Source organism: Myxine glutinosa, chromosome 9 (assembly GCF_964187855.1).
Source record: "Myxine glutinosa chromosome 9, kmMyxGlut1.1, whole genome shotgun sequence".
Classification (NCBI taxonomy): domain Eukaryota; kingdom Metazoa; phylum Chordata; class Myxini; order Myxiniformes; family Myxinidae; genus Myxine; species Myxine glutinosa.
The window spans coordinates 55735542-55755694 of NC_136269.1; the positions used below are offsets into that span (position 1 = coordinate 55735542).

Consider the following 20153-nt stretch of genomic DNA (forward strand, 5'->3'; position numbering starts at 1 on the left):
ATGTGTGGGAAAATTGCATGATCAGTCAGGGTCGGCCAGATAACTCGGACGACAGAGCACTGGTACGGTTTTCCAGAGGACCTGGGTTCGATTCCTGGTCTGGACATGTAATTTTCCCACATATATCAATTTGATTATCATGGATGCCAAAAGCATTTGTAATCACGCAGCTTAATACTGAACAATTGTGGGAATTTCAAAGTAGTTAAAATCCATGAAAAAAATAAAAATACAATTAAAAGTGAACAGTTCACTTTTGAAGCAATAAAGGGAAATAAATATAGGGTGTGCTGAGTATAGCGAGTCAGCACATAGCACCTAATCTTCCACCTAATCTACTTAATATTGACTGAGTATTAATCGGAGAACCGAAGGAAGATTAAAAACTTCTGGTTTCGTTCATCATTTACCAACCTCTGTTCCAATGCTGTCATTGACAATGGCAAGGTCCACCTCTGCTAAGCAGGCGGTGCCCTCGTTTAGGCTATTCTCCAGATCTTTTGTAGCAGGCAGGAGTTGCTTTGCCCCTTGAAGAAGGCTGGGACAGATATCTCGGACCTACCAGCAAATAGAAGACAACACATTAAAAATAAAAATAAATAACTATTTAAATACAGTATATTTGCTAAAATAAAAAAGCACTATTTTATAAGCTCGTGCAGGAAAGTCCACATTGGAATGTAACTAAGACAGGAGAATGATGTCACTTCTGCATAAGTGAAATCTCTTATAGCTCAACACTTACTTCACTGTACACATTTCGGAGGGCTGAGGCATAAAGACCAAGCTCTGCCCCTCTCCTCGCTGAGGGGATGCTCAAATTGACAAACACACCAGGGATTCAACCCATGACGTAACCCCTTTTGATACAGGATGGGGCCTTGGGCACGACATAGACCACTCAACCACTAATCCACATGTTGTTTTGTGTTTGAAACAATTACATATTATTCTCCTGCATGATGTACCTGGCAGCGTGATATTTTAGGTGAGACACTTTAGACATGGATGCACAAGTTAAATAATATAGACATTAATATATTACAAAAACTATTATGTCGTTTGCTTGCCACATAACCCAATATGACTTTCTGAAACAAAAAGAACAATTGAAGACATTTTTAAAGTGTATTCAAAAATGCATCTATAAAGGTGGCCACACACTGGGCAATTCAACGATTCGCATGATGGTGCATTGCCATTGATACAAAAATGTATGGTGAGAATCCCATGTGTTTTCTCGGCAAATTTCAAATACATTGACATCACTTCATGCATTTTTATATTCTGATGCTAAAAAATTAGTCCAATTTAAAAATAAAAATCCACGCTTTTTTAGAGTGGCAACTCAACTCATCGGCGAACTCACTCTGACTCGAGGAGATCAATTGCGTAGTCACATTCCATGTCATGAGAAGAAACTAATATGGCTTCGTGAGATTGCCAGCGGTTCAATCAAGGAGTAGCACATGTCCGACTCAGTGTCAATCATGAGGTAGATTAGGTGGAATCAGGTCAAATAACCCATTCACAGGTGACTCCAAAGTGACAAACACTCCATTTTGAGGAGAACCCCAATTGACTATTGGGCAACACCCCAGTAACGGTGTTGCGAATCTCCCGGAATTTCCACAAACAAATTGCTCAGACATGTGGCCGACCAACAAAACGTTTAACAAAAAGTTAAGGATGCTCTTTTGATGTGACATTGTCATACCAAGACAATCTGTGTAAAACAGCATAGATGGCAGACAAAATTGTGGATATCTACTATAAATGGACAAGGTGTGTGTGTGTGTGTGTGTGTGTGTGTGTGTGTGTGTGTGTGTGTGTGTGTGTGTGTGTGTGTGTGTGTGTGTGTGTGTCTGACGCATGTTTTTTGTGAAGTTCTACTGGAGCTTTCTGATGTGGAATGTGATACCAGAACAATCGCCATGACCTCCTGAGTTGATTAGGCTAATTAACCACAAATAATCTGGAATAATTCCTATGTTAAGTTGTATAGAGCAGCTTAATACGTCCTTCAATGGCAAAGCATTCCAATTACAGAATAAACTATAACGGCACTCAGTAGAAAGTATACCTCCGCTTGGTTGGTCATATCACTCAATGGTGAAGAATCACTTTTTTTTTAAAAATTCTCATATCCGAATCCATATTCAGATTTTCACCAAAATCGAACATACGTATTTGTCCTTGTGAGACACTCAACTGGTCCACCAAGTTTCGTCCAAATCCGTCCACAACGTTTTGAGATATCCTGCTGTGTATCGTTTTTGGCCCTATCTCCCAGTGGTGAAGAATCACTTTTAAAAATTCTAGTAGCCGGATCCGATTCCGTATCTTCACCAAAATCTAATCATTTCGTCCTTGTGACATACGCTACATCTCTGCCAAATTTTGTCCGAATCCGTCCACAACTTTTTGAGATATTTTGTTCACAAACAAACAAACAAACGGACAGACAAATAGACAGGGGTGAAACCATAACCTCCATCCACCTTTGGTGGCAGAGGTAATAACAAAAAGTAGGATAACATTGTAACAAATAATATATTAATTTATACTAATAATATAAACATCAATAATAACAGAAGCATTTGGCAATAAAAATAACAAATGGATAATCCCTTCCCCACCCCCCCCCCCCCCCCCTGGCTCTCACCTTCTCCCCTCTCACCCTCCACCTGCTCTGGCCAAATCACATATGGGCTTGGTGAAAGGCAAGCTAATGCGTAAGAAGTAATGCAGGTAGGCTATGCTACAAGGCCATGAAGACCAATCAAAATTTGGTCCAATGGACCAACGGGCCAACTAGTGATAACAAAATAGCACAATAATATGTATGTTTAAAGAAATTTATGCAGTCATTGTCATTTTGAGCAGAAGAGACAACATCCTCTGGGAAGAGTAGCTTCATATTGTTGCGGTTTTGAGTTTTGTACAATAAAGGTTAAATTTCCCCCTCATAGTTAGTCACACAAACAACACGTAGCCCCGCGATAGTTCAGTTATTTCATAGTATGTGTAAGAATAGTCCTTTTCCTGTGTTAGTTTTGCGTTGAGTAGAGTAAGGAGAGTAGTTCCTCTTCATACTTCCATTGCCTTATGCCACCTTACGCCTCTTTGTGCTGCCTTTGGCTTTTTGGCGTGAATTAACACGAGGCAGGCCAAGCAGGTCGGGTCGGGACCGAATGAGGGCGGCGAAGAAGCTGACGGTAAGCGCAAGCCGCCAATCAGGGCCCAAAGGGAGTGGCTGCAGCACTGCGTCACGGGGTGTGGTTGGAACGTTCGAGAAGGTTCAGGGCGAGTCCATATAACCCGTTGCGAAAAGCCCCCACCAGGAATTGAGTTACGAGGACGGAAGAGAAGAGGAGTTGAAGGAGCGCGGTCAGCAGTAGAGTTTGAGAGATACGAGATTGGAGAAAGACACGCATGAACCAAGATACGCGCTCATATTAAAGTGACGCTCGGTTGAGCTTGAAGCCGAGCCGCTATATTGCATTGGGTTACGTGAGTGATAGCGTGCTGGTTGCTAAACGCGCTGTGGAGCCGCACCGAGAGACCCGTACATTCCTTCCCACCTTCCTGCCTCATCTGCTGCCTTTTGTCCGAGAGACGCGCTATGAGGATCCTTCCACCGCCTGCTTGCCATCATCACGGGACGTGCTGTGAACGAGGGGAGCCGGACAGGGCCGTTCCTGGATGACCAAGTCGGCGCGTTTGGCCTGAACATCATCCTGCCTGCAATTCCCTGTGTGAGTGTGACCGGGCCCGAGTCTGGGCTTAAGGATAAGACTGATTAAGTTCTGCTCTGTGTCTGCTTTCTACCAAATTGTACAAACGTGTAAATAATAATTAAACCTGTGTTCTTCCTTTGATTCTACCACTTTTGTGATTTCCATCATTGACTAAGCGTGGTATGAACAGAACTGCTCTAATCGGGGTCCAATATTAACGGTGACTGCATGGACCACATGGTACGCAATCCGCTCGGTGTACTCAAATTACACGTGGCTTGTGCGAGGCTTGGTTCCCCGCTTCCGTGGCGGCGCAGGTATTTAGGTACGAGCGAGACGTGGTCCCAAAACCCGACCTTGCGTTTGCCCGGAAGAGGCGTTTCAAGTCTCTCGGTTACGCCAGGCCCAGAAAGAACAAGGGGCTTAATCCCCCCTTAGTAAGGGTAAGAGGGCGGCGGAAAACCATAACAATATGTATCGCAACAAAATTATCTCAAAAAATAAAACAAAAAGATGACTTGAGAAAGATGCTCAAAAACATTAATGAAAACCTTTGCAACACAATATTATTTCTAGAAATTTCTTTTTAGTGAGCTTACATTTTATTTTTAAAATATCCCATCTGAATCTGACAGTGTTTACCTTTATGATACTGTCTTTGATGGAAGATAACACTTCATACATTTGTTTCACTCCCTCCGGGTGAATGTGATCAGCAATGCTTTTAGCTTGTTTTGACATATTTTTCCATTGATCTTCTGCATCTGGGATCTGGTCAGCAATTCCCTGTAACAAAAGACAAAAACATAGGGGCAATAACCCTGGCGCTCACCTGGTAGAATAAGCAGTATGCTGCACTGACTAAAGGTATTTAAAACCAATTTCAATGGTTGCTAGAAGACAGGGCAGCATGTAGAATCATACTAACATAATCATAAGACTTTAAACAAACAAACAAAAAAATACCTATTTTGGGGGGCAACCCTCTCCGGGTTCAGCATGGATCCAGTATACCTCCTCAGACCCCAATTTTTCGAATGCCTTGATCAAACATTGGTACACCACGGGTGATGAAGGTTGTGGTGGACACGACGAGCAGGGAAATCAAACGTGAGATGGGCGATGAGTGAACACAAACATGATGGAATGGAAAATGGAAACGGTTAAGGTGGCGTTTGGAAGGGGAACTCGTAGAGGCGCAATATGAAATAACAAGGGTAACAGAGGAGGTATAAGAGGTTTAAAAAGAAGTAATTGTTATTATGGAAGAATAAATAGGGCTCTATGTGTTTGGTAATATGCTTCGCGACACCATGTGCCTTAGGATCATGTGAGATTGCGCGAGAGCACGTCACAGCATATGGTGTGACGAATGAAGCAGTAATTTTACAAACTGCATTTAAATGTGCCTCATTTTGCTCGGGGAGCCAGAATACTGTGAGTCCACCTCCAAAATGTGAAAATAGTTAATTTAACGGACACTTTGATACACGTCTGGAATGTATGATGTCAAGACGTACTCTGCCAGCAAGTCAGGAAGAGCCATAACGTATCGCATGGTACAGTACGAGCCGTCACGTTTTACTTTGTACTTGCAGCTGTTTCTACGTTCCTGGGAAATCCGCGAATAGCAAAACCCGTGAACAGCGGGGCATTGTTTCAATGGAAAAAGGGGGGGATAGGTTCCCGAGTCACGAAAATCCGTGAATAGAGAGGACCAAACAGTGAACGGCGAGGCAAAATCCACGAATGGTGATGCAAATCCTGAGAATGTCGACGATAATCCGCGAAGGTCGATGAACTTCCCGGAAATAGCGAGACAAAACCCGCGAATGTCGGCAATAATCCACGAATGTCGATGAAAATCCGCGAATGAATGCCGTGCCATTGTTTCAATGGGGAAAAGGGAGACAGATAATTGCACTAATAGATACTGTGGAGTGTTTTCATTCTGTACAGTAACCCACAGTGTTGACGTGTTATGCAGCTGGTGGGATATTCCGCGAAGCAATGTTTACCTGTGAACGGGTGGACACGTGAAGCTGCTCACAGTGTGAACGGTGGGATATCCCGTGAAACATTGTTTACCTGTGAACTGTGGACATGTGAAGCTGTTCACAGTATGAACGGTGGGATATCCCGCGAAACATTGTTTACCTGTGAATGGTGGATTATCACGTGAAGCTGTTCACAGTGTTAATGGCGGGATATCCCGTGAAACATTGCTTACCTGTGAACAGTGGAATATCACGTGAAGCTGTTCACATTGTTAACGGTGGGATATCCCGCGAAACATTGTTTACCTCTGAACGGTGGACACTGAAGCTGTTCACAGTGTGAATGATGGGATATCCCGGGAAAGCCGTGAAAACGCAAAACATACGGCAGCAAACGCAGGAGCAGGTCATGCTCGTGGCTCATATATGTTTTTTTGCGTATGTCCAGCTGCTTTATGCATGGTTGGTGAAAGATGGGTTTTATAAATACTGTATGTCAAGCTAACGGCTCATCAAAAAACAATTTTGTGCCCCTGAAAAAACGCGAATTAGCGGAACACAGTCGCAAATAGTAAAAAAAAAACAAAAAAAAAAACGCGAATTTGCAGGTCACTTTTCCGCGAATAGAGAAACAGGTCACATTTTATCACCCGCGAATACGCGGAACCCGCGAAAAGCAGAGTCCAACTCTATATATATATATTCAGAGCACAAACATTTGTGAAAACCCCTCTCTACAAACTAATTATAATTATCAAATGGCTCTGTAACTAGAAGCCACTAGAAATTGCTTGTTAATACGAGATTTAATATCCGGAAGTAACCATACATTTCCCGAACTCTCACGATCTTTCCACAATGCTAAAAGTAAAATGCCACCATTATAACTTCTCAACTTTCAACTTTACTCAACTTTAAGAATAAACATCTCACCTAAACAAATATTCTACATTCATAAATAACAAACCACTTGTTTCTATATGGAATAGTAAAGTGTTAACATTGCACTGAACCAATACACCACTTAACAGTCACTCATGAGGAATTTGTAACATGGGAATAAAATTATTTTTGTGAAGAACATGAGGATACAAAAATAACAAAAATAGAAGTGGGTTAGAAAATGGGGTTGATCATTGAAAGTAGTTCTCTCAAAAATGTTCCTGCATGTAAAATTAAAGCAGCCTATATTTCAGTTGCAGAAGATTTTGGCTGAAGAGGAATCAGGACTTAGTCTAACTGACAGGGCTTTGGCCCAACTGAGGAGGTGGAACTGCTGGCAGCAATATAGCCAAGCCCAGATATTGCCACAGTCAAGATGGTAAAACTAGGTGGTAAAATCACAAATGCAAAGTCATAGTAAACCTACGTATGTTTATAACCCTACATGTAAGAGACCACCTTGCAGATGAGCCAAAGCACCAAGGGAATAAAGGCATCTGTAAACTGGAGTTATCAACAGGGTGAAAAAAACACAGGCAGAAAGAATACAAATAAAGCTCGAGGGTGTATTTTAATACTTTTCTATAATTTACACTCAGTAAAGAAATCTTTCCTCATTATCAGTTGCCTTCATATAGCCTGCCGTAGAAGCACTACCTCAGCATTTCCAATGAAGGCTTCCAGGTCGGCCTGTGACAGCTTGACTGGTTTAAAGATGTGTTGACAAATTCGTTCCACGAATGACTGAAGAACTTCCTCTCCCTCCTTGTACACCTGGTAGTCGAGACTGTCACCAATCTGTGCGTACTGCAGGACAAGTGCACAAGTGGGTTAAATGCCAGGCTCGTAACGCTCCTGATATGCTGATTAAGAGTCGGCAATAAGCTTGTGACAATATTGGGACATAACAATGCTAAGTGAATGTTTTTACTCTGCTTTTGTGCATGAGCTATGCTGCTCAAATTAGCAAAGGACTTAACATCTTGAAAATGGCTTCCACAGAACATAACCCATAACTACATTGGTGATCATCTTCTTCGTAGATCATAAGTCAAGAAAACAAGCAAGATTGGGCCTCACAGATAGATATGCAACATGTTTGTGAAGTATAACATGCTGTATTTTGATTAAAGCCATGAACGAAGCAACAGGTAGCCACGGCTTGTTCTAGTGAAACTAAATATTTTTTTAAATGATAGGCTTTACAATAATGCAGCACCTCTTGATGACACTGCCTCTGAATGAATGAATGAATGATCGTTTTAAGGCCATTTTCCCCACTAGAGCAGGGGTTAGCCTTGCGGGCCCCATGACAATCATGGTTCCCCGTTTGAGGCAATGTTTTTCTGGCCGGATGCCCTTCCTGACGCCAACCCTTGGTCGCCTCTTACAATGCGCAGGGATACGGTGTACCTATTCTAAACCGGAGTACACACCGTGATCATTCATCCCAGCAAGCTGAATGACGTTTATTTTATTTTGCGTAAGAAATTGAATTTATGACTCAACAACTTGTACTGAGAACTAAACAGAAACAAATCAATAATTATAACAAAATAGATATCCAGTGTGAGGTATTTATCCAGCACGAATAATTTTCTATCAAAACGGAGGCGTCCGATCTCTCACATGTTGCGGACAGCAAGGATATTCATTCGGATTAAAAAACAAAAACACTGCAATTCATCTATATTGCAGTAAATGAGGACTGATATGACATACGTGTTTCACTTTCTCGTACAATTCCTTCCAGCGACCGTTGAGCAGGAGTAGCTGTTGCATGATGTCATTGGAGATGGTTTCAATGCAGGTGGTGATGAGGAAGTTCCCTGCCTCATTCATGGCTGTTTGCTGTTGTACCCAATATGGCAAATTCTGGATGAACTCCTGTACAAAGATGATCGCTCATTTTCATTGGTATTTGCAAATATGTAATAAAACAAGCTGACATTTTGCAATTGGTCCAGAAGGGAGCAGCGTGGTAGAGAGAGTGTTAAGGAAAATTCTGCACACGTTCAAAGCAAACGTTTTGCTATTGAGAATCCTTCTACCCTATTAAGAATCTTACAGAGACCAACCGCACTGACGAGCATACTGCATTGTCAAGCATGGGATGGAAAATGGAAAGGGAAGCAGTGATGTGGGTTTGAATCATACAGACCAATAAAGTCCAATTTATTTATTTATTTGGATGGAGATAAAATTCAAAATTAATTTGGAATACTTTGCACAGGATTACAGGGGATTAGAAACGTTTTCTCAGCAGTCTGAGAGCCTCCAAGGCACAAGTCCTGACCCAGCCATGTGCTTGCTCAATGGATTGTAATTATTTTGAAGATTTAAGGAACATGTATATAGTTTTATTAAACGATGGACAACACTTATGGAGGAAAGAGTCAGACAGAATGGTGCAGAGGTAGCGCACATAACTCTGAACTGTTTCATTTGCGTTTGATTCTCAGCTCAACTATAAGACGATCAGACTGGTGCTTTGCTGGCAGGGTGATACATCAATGAGTGCACCGTCCGTCGAATGCCCATGAAGCTGTGAACCCAACTGCTATCACTAGATAGTGGACGTTGAAGGTCGCACAATGTTGTTGTTTTTTTAACAGAGTAGGCAATTATCACCGTTATCCTGATGAATTTCTGGAAATCCCTGCCCTAACCTAAAGGAGGGACCTCATGAGGTGCATAAATGCGTTCCGCAGCAATGATGCAAACATTCAGGCATGTGCTGCATATAGGTGAAGAAGAGAATTAGGTTAAGGTATGTTAATCATCCCACAGTGTTTTTCGATGAAGACCAGGTGAGGTATCGCCAGAGGGCACTACATCGGCGGCACAACTCCTAACCTTAAAAACTGGTTCATACATGATAGTTAAACTCGCACTTCAGCACCTTAGTCAAATTCCAAATTCCGGCCTTAACCTTAAGGAGGCACTACATCAGCGGCACAACTCCTGACCTTAAAAACTGGTGCATACATTACATGCTGGTTAAACTCGCACCTCCAATCCAGTATGCATAAGACCGAAGGAAAACAAATAGCGAAGAAAGCAGAAAAAGCACCCTATCAATGTAAACGGAGACATGTGAGTGTGGAGGATTTGTTTATCAAAACCTACCGTGCACTTTGCTCTACCCTGGTGTAGAATCATCTCACCATTCTCCAGCCAACCCTGGAGCTCTTCCACTGTTCGCAAATATGTGTCCCAGTTGGTGGACACCTCATCCAGCATGCTCTGCACACTGCCCAGTTCTACACGCAGATTGCTCCACTGTTGGTTCAGCTCCGGGCACAGCCGGTTCACCTGTTCACACTCCTCAGCTGAGGCGGGAAAGTCAAGATAATAACATACTCATTTCCCTTCCCCCCCCCCCCCCCCCTCTGAAAATAATTGCCTACATGGTATTTATAAAAATTCTGTACCCTGCATCTGTAAAAAGAAAAAAAAAGGAGACTGCTCTCAGACTACAATGCAATCTGATTAATTTGGGGTATAATATTTATGGGGCCTCATGGGTTTGCTTTGATCCTTGTAGTTGATTAAACACACACACACACACACACACACACACACACACACACACACACACACACACACACACACACACACACACACACACACACACACACACACTAGGTTCCATAGTGTAGTGGTTATCACGTCTGTTTTACACGCAGAAGGCTCTGGTTGAACCATTAATTCACAACATGGTATTTGGTGAGTGGGTGAATGAAAGCACCTTCATTCAAAAGTTTATAAATGCCTCAGTAACAAAAGTGTGTCACTTGAGAGACGCCACCAATGACAGGTGGATCAGTGCTACCGCTCTGGCTTCGACGGTTGACATTAGATCGTGTCGCAGAGTTGACAGCTTTTTGAAAATGGTGCTTCGCATCTACTGTGCCTCAAATGGCTGGGCAAGCAACCCTCCCGCACCCACCTCTGAATCTGCTTACACACGAAGACACTGACGAGACAAACACTTAACACAGCCACTGAGCTTGGGGGAAGTAACGTCACTAACGTCACTTCCCAGGATACTCTGGGTACCAGCGATGTCATAACAATGACGCCACTTTTCTCATCGTACTCAGCGGGGCATTTCCTCAAAAGGAATTTCCTCCTCCCCTGGATGCCAACCGATGGGGATTGTCCGTGCTCCACCTTTTCATGCAAGAAAGCAGCACGTACCATTTTTTAAAAAGTCTTCGGTATGACTTGAACCGGTCCAAACCGGATGGGTGTTTTTTAGGAGACACCATCTCCTTACTGGATGGCCATTGTCTCCCTATGGGAGCTCATCCGCTCTTTGCCAGGTGTTGTTTTTGGTCCTGGCAGGGTGTCACAGTCACCCTCCCCACTAGCAAAGCCAATGAGGGGTGTCTGTTGGTTTAGTCGCCGACAACCCGACCATGCGGCAGGTAGCATTGGCTTACATGTTACCAGTGGCAGTCCCAAAAGACTATCCAGACCTTAAAATTAATACTTCTTTTAATACCCGACTTACTTAATTTTTCTGCTATGACTGATAATTTAAAATAAAACTTTATAACACATTTCACTCTTCATTAGATTGAATTGAAATGTGTTCATTTTTCACAAACAATGGTATTAAATAAAACAATGTTTTTTACAACTGTTCCTTAGAATGGGACTTATTCTATGCAGTTGAAGTAACAAGTGCCGAACTCCGAGCGCCAAAGGGCTCTTAGCGAGGCTCAAAGTGTATGGTATTCAGTCTCATCTAATCTCCTTATTTTCAGCTTCCTCACTGGGCGGTCTATCTCTACCTGCATTGGTGGTACCGTCTCTGATCCCACAACATTAATTGTGCCATTCCCGATCCAGCCGTGATCAACCAGCCGTGCCTTTCCCGATCGCTCAACCAGCATCATCCGTGGCAGCAGTTGCGATGTAGCTGCTGCCATTCTGGCTTAATGACCCGCAGCTGTGGTTTACACAAGTCCAGGTGCAATTCAACACCCAAAACATTACTACTGAGTGGACACAGTTCAAATACATTGTAGGCTCCTTGTCACCAGCATATGTGACAGAGAATTATTTTAATACAACCTCCAACAAACAACCAATGCACGATTTTCAAGGCCACGCTGATAAAGTGCATGACCTCCTCTGAGCACGGAATGTTTCAATAAACGCATTCGTGCCTTTGGCAATTTCTCAGTGCAATTGAGATTCTCAGTTTCCTCCTGTGAGATGCTGCATTTTTTGCTCACATTTGTGGATTCGGCATTTGCAGTTTTGCCATTGACCATGTATAAAAACATTCCACACCTTCTGGTGGGGTCAGCTGCAGTAAAATATATATATAAATCCTAAGTCATTCACGAATCCGCTGTCCATGCCTGACGTTCGACTGAAGGTGGCACAGAAATGTGGAATTTATTGGTTCGTGGTTTGGCATTTGTCGTTTCCGCATTATCTGTTTGCTTTTGGCCTCCCACCCATGCACAGCACGGGTACCTCGCTGGTACAGTGTATAAGGGGAACTAACAGATTGACAAACAGAAAAATAGTTACAATTAAGGCAGCTTTGTGTTTGTGTCAGCTTTCCCCATTAAGTAAGAATGTTTACCATACGTGTGAAACGTGGACCAACAAACCATCGCTTACTCTTACATAAATCAAAAGGACATTGGTAGACAGTGAACAAATACAATACATTGGATTTGTAATTGGAACACCAGTATTACGAGCTATATGTTCATATCGGAAAACAAAAGAGGCTAAGCCGAATCTAAACATATCACGACTGAAAACAGGACAGCAAGCCAACTCTAAAGTCTCTTCGATATAAAGAATATTTTGTCCATAATGCAGTTCACGTCTTTCCCCCCCTTTGAGCACCAAAGTTCAGTCCTAAACAGGTTAGATGTAAGTTTGACACAGCTGGACTATCATACCCAAATGATACTGCCATTGGCTAGCACCAAAAATGATCTCAAGGTCTCATTTTGCTGCATTGAATTTGAATCGAGTTCCATTGCCAATGGAAATAGTTCAAACTGAAGCCTCATTTTCTTGTCTGTGAGTTTTGCAAAGCAAACATTTTCAATTCTCCTTCGACACATAAATATTAAAAACGCTCTGCATTACCTAGAGACTATTGATTCCTGAGATTTAGAAACGCTGTAATATTTTCCTTTTTTGTACAGAGTCTAAGGCTCAAGAAGGAGCCGTTACACAAATGATGCATGCAAATGCCAACAGGGACATTAGACAACACCAGACCTGACTTCAGCCAAACACAGTTGGTGACCTTGGTTTGGATGAAGTAATGTAGCTTATGGGTGCAGGCGACAATGTCTCGACTAGGGTTAGGATCAAACCGCCAACTTAATCAAGTCAGAGAGGATGCTATAAAAACAACACCACAGAGTCTGGTAATTTCTTAAAATCAAACTTCTCAGTTAACAAAATTGTGCTTCTTCCACAAATTCAAACATAAAGAATAATAATTTCATTCTTCAAATGTAAAAATAATCCCATACCAGTAATATCCATTTTCAGATATTCTTGTGTTCTTTTCTTCAGGTTATCAAACGCTGTATCATATTGCTCCAAAAATTTGCTTCCATCAATAAAATTCTGTGAAAATGGGACACAAGTATGAACAACAGCATATGACATTGAAAATAATTCAGATACAAATGTAATAAATCATTGCTTATCCACTCACCATGTAATCTTGCAAGAGTGCCAGGACCGAATCCTTTCGTCCATATTTGATACTCCAATCTCTCAGCTTGATTTCCACCACAGCAAGCAGGGCCAGGACTTGGTGTTTGTATTTGAGATATTCAAGCTTGGTGATGCGTTGCTTATATGATGTGCTGATTTTCAATAGTCTAAAAAATATAATATAATGGATAAATAAACAATAAAGATGCGCAAATGTGAATAAGAGTCCAGTGGTAAACACTGGTCAAAGTGAAAAATAAATTCAAGCAAATATAGGATGACATGAGATTACCAAACTTTTTGTAGAGCATTGGTACTACCGAAGCAGTTTCTTGGCAAGGTTTATGCTGGGTGGTTTGCCATTCCCTTCCCAGCAGTAGTTAGGGCAGGAATTTGTTCAGGGTGCCAAAGGTATATACAGTCACGTGAAAAAGTAAGTACACCCCATGTAAAGTTTTGACTTTTTCAACATATTTCAACATACAGCTATTTGATCTTCATTTCAACAATATTGACAGATAAAGGTGATATTGTGGCGGGCACAAGGGTCAATAATTCCGCGCACCAGTGGTTGGCGCGAGCGTCCAGGCGGGGAACTGAAATACATGCCCCGCCTTTCGGCCGATCGGCCACGCCCAGGGGCAAGGCGTGGCCTCGGGACATATATGCGGGCTCCAAGCTCAAGCCCGCCCAGTGCTGATATGTGAGCTTGTAATAAAGACTCTTGTTTGTATCCACGCATTGTGGCCTACCTCTCTGGCAATCGAGTCGTGTGTGCACAGCACCACACTGGTGACCCCGATTGGTTCAGCCATTGCTGACCCCCGAACGCGCCATGGCTACCAACGCCGTCGCAATCAAACTCCCGGAGTTTTGGGAAGCGCAAGCCGACGTTTGGTTTGTGCAGGCCGAAGCTCAATTCCAACTCCGGGGCATCACAGCGGACGAGACCAGGTACGACCACATGGTCGCCGCCCTCGGGCCCGGCACTGCCGCCCGCGTCATGTCCATCCTTCGGCGCCCGCCGGGCGACCACAAGTACGAGGCACTCAAACGTCTCCTCCTCGCTACGTTCGGGCTCACCGAGGTCGAACGTGCCGACCGCCTCCCGGACCTTCCCGCCCTCGGCGACACACGACCATCCGTCCGGATGGATTTCATGCTGTCCCTGCTTGGAGACCAGCGCCCGGATTTCTTATTCCGAGCACTTTTCCTACGACAGCTACCTGTACAGGTGCGCCTCGTGCTGGCGGGTTCCAAAATAACGGAACCCTGTGCCCTGGCTGGAGAGGCCGACAAGTATTTCGCGGCCTGCGACACGCGGTCGGTGTACGGTGCTGCCATAGTGGATCCCGGTGCGGAGGCTACAGCACCCCCTGCTTCCCTCGTGGCCGCTGCTACGCCCCGCCCACTACCGCCGCCGCCACCACCACCGGCATGGCCGCTGCTGGGGCCACCGCCGCAAACCTGGTGCTACTACCATGCCAGGTTCGGCCGCAAGGCTAAAACGTGCCGCACGCCGTGTTCTTTTGACAGGTCGGGAAACGACCGGGCTGGCGCTCACTTGCGGCCATGAGCGTCGGCCATTCCGGCAGCCTCCTGTTCATCACGGACACCTCGTCCGGGCGCCGTTTTCTTTGCGACACGGGAGCGCAGGTAAGCGTCCTCCCTGCCTCCGCGTCCGACAAGCAAGCCGCGGGCCGGGGCCCCGCTTTGCTTGCCGCCAACGGTACACCCATCCGCACATTCGGGTAGCGTTGCCTCTCACTGCGGTTCGGAGGGCAGCGCTTTCAATGGTCGTTTGTCACCGCCAGCGTGCCAATGGCCCTGCTCGGCGCGGACTTCCTATGTGCGCATGGGCTGTTGGTCGACGTTAAGCGCAGATGTCTCGTCCAGGCCAAAACCTTCACCTCGCTCGCTTGTTCGCTGAGCGGCTCGTTGAGCAGCTCGCTGAGCGGCTCACCGAGCGGCTTGCCAAGTGGCTTGCTGAAAGGTTCTGTCCCGGCGAGGTTCGTCTGTACGTTTCCGGCAGCGGACGAGTTTACCCGCCTCCTCGCCAGTTTCCCGGCCCTCACGCAGCCCACCTTTTCAGCGGTGGCCGTCAAACATGGGGTGGCGCACCATATCCCCACGGTCGGGCTGCCAGTCTACGCCCGGGCACGCCGCCTCGACCCCACGAAGCTCGCCGTGGCAAAAGCGGCTTTCGCCACGCTGGAACGGCTTGGTATCGTACGGCGCTCCAACAGCGCTTGGGCCTCTCCTCTGCACATTGTGCCGAAGCCCGGCGGCGGGTGGTGGCCGTGCGGTGACTACCGCCGGCTCAATGATGCCACCACCCCCGACCGCTACCCGGTCCCGCATATCCAAGACTTTTCCGCCCGGTTGGCAAACACGACCGTGTTCTCCAAGGTGGACCTCATCTGGGGCTACCACCAGGTCCCCGTACAACCGGACAATGTCCCAAAGATGGCCGTCATCACCCGTTTCGGCCTCTTTGAGTTCCTGCGGATGCCTTTTGGGTTGAAGAATGCGGCCCAGGCGTTCCAGCGGCTCATGGACAGCGTCTTGCGTGACTTACCTTTCATCTATGTCTACCTGGACGACATCCTAGTCGCGAGCGCGTCCCGGGAGGAGCACCTGCTCCACCTCTGCACGCTTTTCGAAAGCCTGGGCCGGCATGGCCTGATCATCAACCCCGCAAAGTGCCACTTCGGCGTCGCCGCCATCGACTTATTGGGGCACCGCATCACCAGGCACGGGGCCGTCCCTTTACCGGCCAAGGTGGAGGCCGTCAAGAGTTTTCCGCGCCCCCGCACGATCAAGGGGCTCCAGGAATTCCTGGGCATGGTCAATTTTTACCACCGCTTCGTGCCCCGCGTCGCCCAGCTCCTCCGCCCCCTGCACGAGGCCCTCCGGGGGAAGCCGGGCAAAGGTGACATCGCCTGGTCGGAGCCGATGGCCGCGGCGTCTGCGGGCGCAAAGCTGGCCTTGGCCAACGCCACCATGCTGGCGCACCCGGCGCCCGATGCACCGATCGCCCTCACCACCGATGCGTCGGACTACGCGGTGGGCATGGTGCATGAGCAGTGGGTGCGTGGTGCTTGGCAGCCCCTGGCGTTTTTTAGCCGGCAGCTTCGCCCGCACGAACGCCGCTACAGCACCTTCGACTGCGAGCTGCTCGGGCTCCACCTGGCGGTCCGACACTTCCGCCAGCTGCTCGAGGGCTGCCCGTTCACGGCTTTCGTTGATCACAAGCCCCTTGTGTTCAAGATGGCCAAGGTCGCCGAGCCATGGTCGGCCCGGCAGCAACGTCACCTCTCTGCCGTGTCCGAGTACACGACGGACATCCGTCACGTCGCGGGTAAAGACAACCTGGTGGCGGATTGCCTTTCCCGGTCCGTCGCGCACGCGGTCCACCTTGGGATTGACTATGCCCGGATGGCGGAGGACCAGACCGCCGACCCTGGCGTCCAGGCCTTGCGGACCGCCGTCACGGCCCTCCGCATCACCGAGGTGCCGTTCGACATCGCGGGCGCGGCCCTCCTGTGCGACGTCTCCCTCGGCCGGCCTCGCCCCATCGTGCCCACTGGCTGGCAGCGCCCGGTTTTCGACACCATCCACGGCCTGTCCCACCCGGGCAGGAAGACCTCCCAGAAGCTCGTCGCGGCGAAGTTCGTCTGGCATGGCCTCAGGAAGGACGTCCGCGACTGGGCCAGGACGTGCCTCGCGTGCCAGCGCGCAAAGGTCCACCGCCACACCCAGGCCCCGTTGGCCCCGTTTACGGTGCCCGAGCGTCGGTTCGACCACGTCCATGTGGACTTGGTGGGACCTCTGCCCCCCTCGCGGGGATTCAACCACCTCCTCACCATGGTGGACCGTACCACATGGTGGCCGGGGGCCGTGCCATTGGCAGCGACGTCTGCGGCTGATGTGGCGCAAGCCTTCATCGCCACTTGGGTTGCCCGGTTCGATGCCCCCTCGGACATCTCATCCGACCGCGGCCCCCAGTTCACCTCGGAGCTCTGGGGCATGGTGGCGCAAGGGTTCGGCGTAAAACTGCACCACACCACGGCCTACCACCCCCAGGCCAACGGCCTGTGCGAGTGCTTTCATCGCTCGATGAAGGCCGTGCTCCGGGCCAGCCTCCGCGACGGCAGCTGGGCCAAAAGGCTCCCCTGGGTCCTGCTGGGCCTCAGGACGGCGCCCAAGGATGAAATGCGCGCGTCCTCGGCGGAGCTTGTCTTCGGACAACCGCTGCGGGTACCGGGCAAATTTATCCCCGACTCCACGGCCCTTGGTCCGCGGCGCAACAGCGCTCCACCCTGCAGGAGACTGCCCGGAGGTTCGCCCCGGTGCCGACGGCATACCACGGCTGCCCGTCCTCCCACGTCGCCCCCGGAGCTTCGCACGGCGGAGTACGTTTTCGTCCGGCACGACGCCCACCAGGCACCGCTACAGCCCCCGTACGACGGGCCCTTCCGCGTGCTGGAGAACAGGGACAAACATTTCACCGTGGACATCGGCGGTGCCCCGGATCATATCTCCGTGGACCACCTCAAGCCGGCCCACCTCGATCTGGACCACCCCCGCAAGCAGCTCTGCCTCCACGTCGAGCCCGCCCCCCGGCGGTCAGACCCCCGGCACCCCCCAGCCCCGCCATCCCGCTACCCCCCAGCCCTGCACGCATCGCCAGGGGGCGTTTCTGCCGGGTCATCCGGCTCACCCGCAAGCTCACCCTTCAGGCGCGGGAATTCTGAGGGGGCGCGTGTGGCGGCGCACAAGGGTCAATAATTCCGTGCACCAGTGGGTGGCGCGAGCATCCAGGCGGGGAACTGAAATACATGCCCCACCTTTCGGCCGATCGGCCAAGCCCGGGGGCAAGGCTTGGCCTCGGGACATATATGCGGGCTCCAAGCTCGAGCCCGCCCAGTGCTGATATGCGAGCTTGTAATAAGGACTCTTGTTTGTATCCACAAGTTGTGGCCTACCTCTCTGGCAATCGAGTCGTGTGTGCACAGCACCACAATATAATATAACAAATATCATGAAACATTTACATTTTGTAGTCCATTGTATAATTTAAATAAACATAAATGCAAATTTCGCATGTGGAAAAAGTAAGTACACCCTTGGCTCTAATAGGTGGTATTGCCCCCTTTGGCAGAAACAACCTCAAGTCGGCGCTTCTTATAACTGTCTACCAGTCTCTGACATCGACTGGGAGAAAGTTTTGCCCACTCCTCCATGCAGAATTCTTTCAGCTGTGCGATGTTTGAGGGGTTTCTTGCATGCACAGCTCGTTTAAAATCCCCCCACACATCTCGATGGGATTTAGATCCGGGCTTGGACTTGGCCATTCCAGAACCATCCACTTCTTTCTTTTCAGTCATTCCTTGGTGGATTTACTGGTACTAGGGCATGCCCGTACTATATCTATATCTAAAATTATATCCCCCCCCCTCTATTTACATGAAATGGTTTGGTCCAAAGCGAACGGCTTGCGAGTGGTGACAATCCCCCCCCTCTATTTACATGCAATGGTTTGGTCCAAAGCGAACGGCTTCCGGAGTTTGGTAAAGAAATCGCCATCGCGTGCACAAACGCGCAGGAAAGCGAATGAATCGCAAATTCGTTTTTATTAGTTGTAAAACATAGTTTAACGCCAACATAGTTTGCAAACGTGAAATAAATGAATACGCTCTCAAATGTGCCATCCGAGGCAGAGTGTGCCCGCCACGTTCGGCACACGCGATCGTTCGCTGCTCTCTGATTGGTTGAATCGTTTTTTGGACATAGCTCGGTAAGTAATTGTCCGATTAATATGAAACCTTGAAAAGGCACATCCTCGGGTCCCCAGCAATATACCTGGCAAGTTAAAAGTATATCGGACCCGTGGTTGTCGAGAAACAGCGGTCACAGACAAACAAACGTACAGACAGAGATTACTGGAATTATAGATAGATGTTTATGGTCATTGTCATGTTGCAAGGTCCACCTTCGGTTGAGCTTCAACTTGCCGACAGATGGCCTCACATTATCCTCAGGCACCCTCTGGTACAATGAAGAATTCATCGTGGATTCTATGATGGTGAGCTGCCCAGGCCCTGATGCAGCAAAGCTGCCCCAAACCATAATATTTCCACCACCATGCTTTACAGTTGGTATCAGGTTCTTGTTGGCAAATGCTGTCTTTGGTTTTCCCCAAACATGTCTTCTGGTACTGTGGCCAAATAGCTCTACCTTTGACTCATCTGTCCAGAGCACATTGTTCCAGAAGTGCTGGTCTTTGCCTAGGTGTTCATTGGCAAACTTTAGTCTTGCCCTGATGTTCTTTCTGGACAGCAAAGGTTTCCTCCTGGCACACCTCCCATGTATATCAAATTTGTGCAGCCTCTTTCTAATGGTAGACTCGTGCACTTTGACATCAACAGTGGCAAGAGCTACCTGTAGGTCCCGTGATGATATTCTGGGATTCTTGGAGACTTCTTTCAGCATCTTGCGTTGTGTTCTCGGGCTGAACTTGCTGGGGAGGCCTGGCCTGAACAAGTTGGCAGTTGTTTGGAATCTTTTCCACTTGTAGATGATCTTCCGGACAGTTGAATGATTGATTTCAAATTGTTTGGAGATCTTTTTAAATCCCTTCCCAGACTCGTAGGCATCTATAACCTTCTTTCTGAAGGCCTCAGAGAGCTCTTTTGATCTAGGCATGGTGACGCCGCACACTTCAACAACAAAGAGCAAACCAAACTAAATGTCTAAG

At 47.5% G+C, this 20153-nt stretch overlaps 1 protein-coding gene across 1 annotated transcript in view; it reads right to left on the minus strand.

The window, feature by feature from the left end:
* The window catches only part of LOC137435762 (nesprin-1-like), a 71419-nt gene that overhangs the window by 5544 nt on the left and 45722 nt on the right, over positions 1-20153 (minus strand). Inside the window, exons 13-19 of the mRNA XM_068129706.2 lie at positions 13392-13560; positions 13204-13300; positions 9809-10011; positions 8402-8566; positions 7337-7486; positions 4383-4526; positions 415-558 (exon numbers count right to left, since the gene is read on the minus strand). Of these exons, the coding sequence (XP_067985807.2) occupies positions 415-558; positions 4383-4526; positions 7337-7486; positions 8402-8566; positions 9809-10011; positions 13204-13300; positions 13392-13560 (1072 nt within the window). The remainder of the gene's footprint in view (positions 1-414; positions 559-4382; positions 4527-7336; positions 7487-8401; positions 8567-9808; positions 10012-13203; positions 13301-13391; positions 13561-20153) is intronic.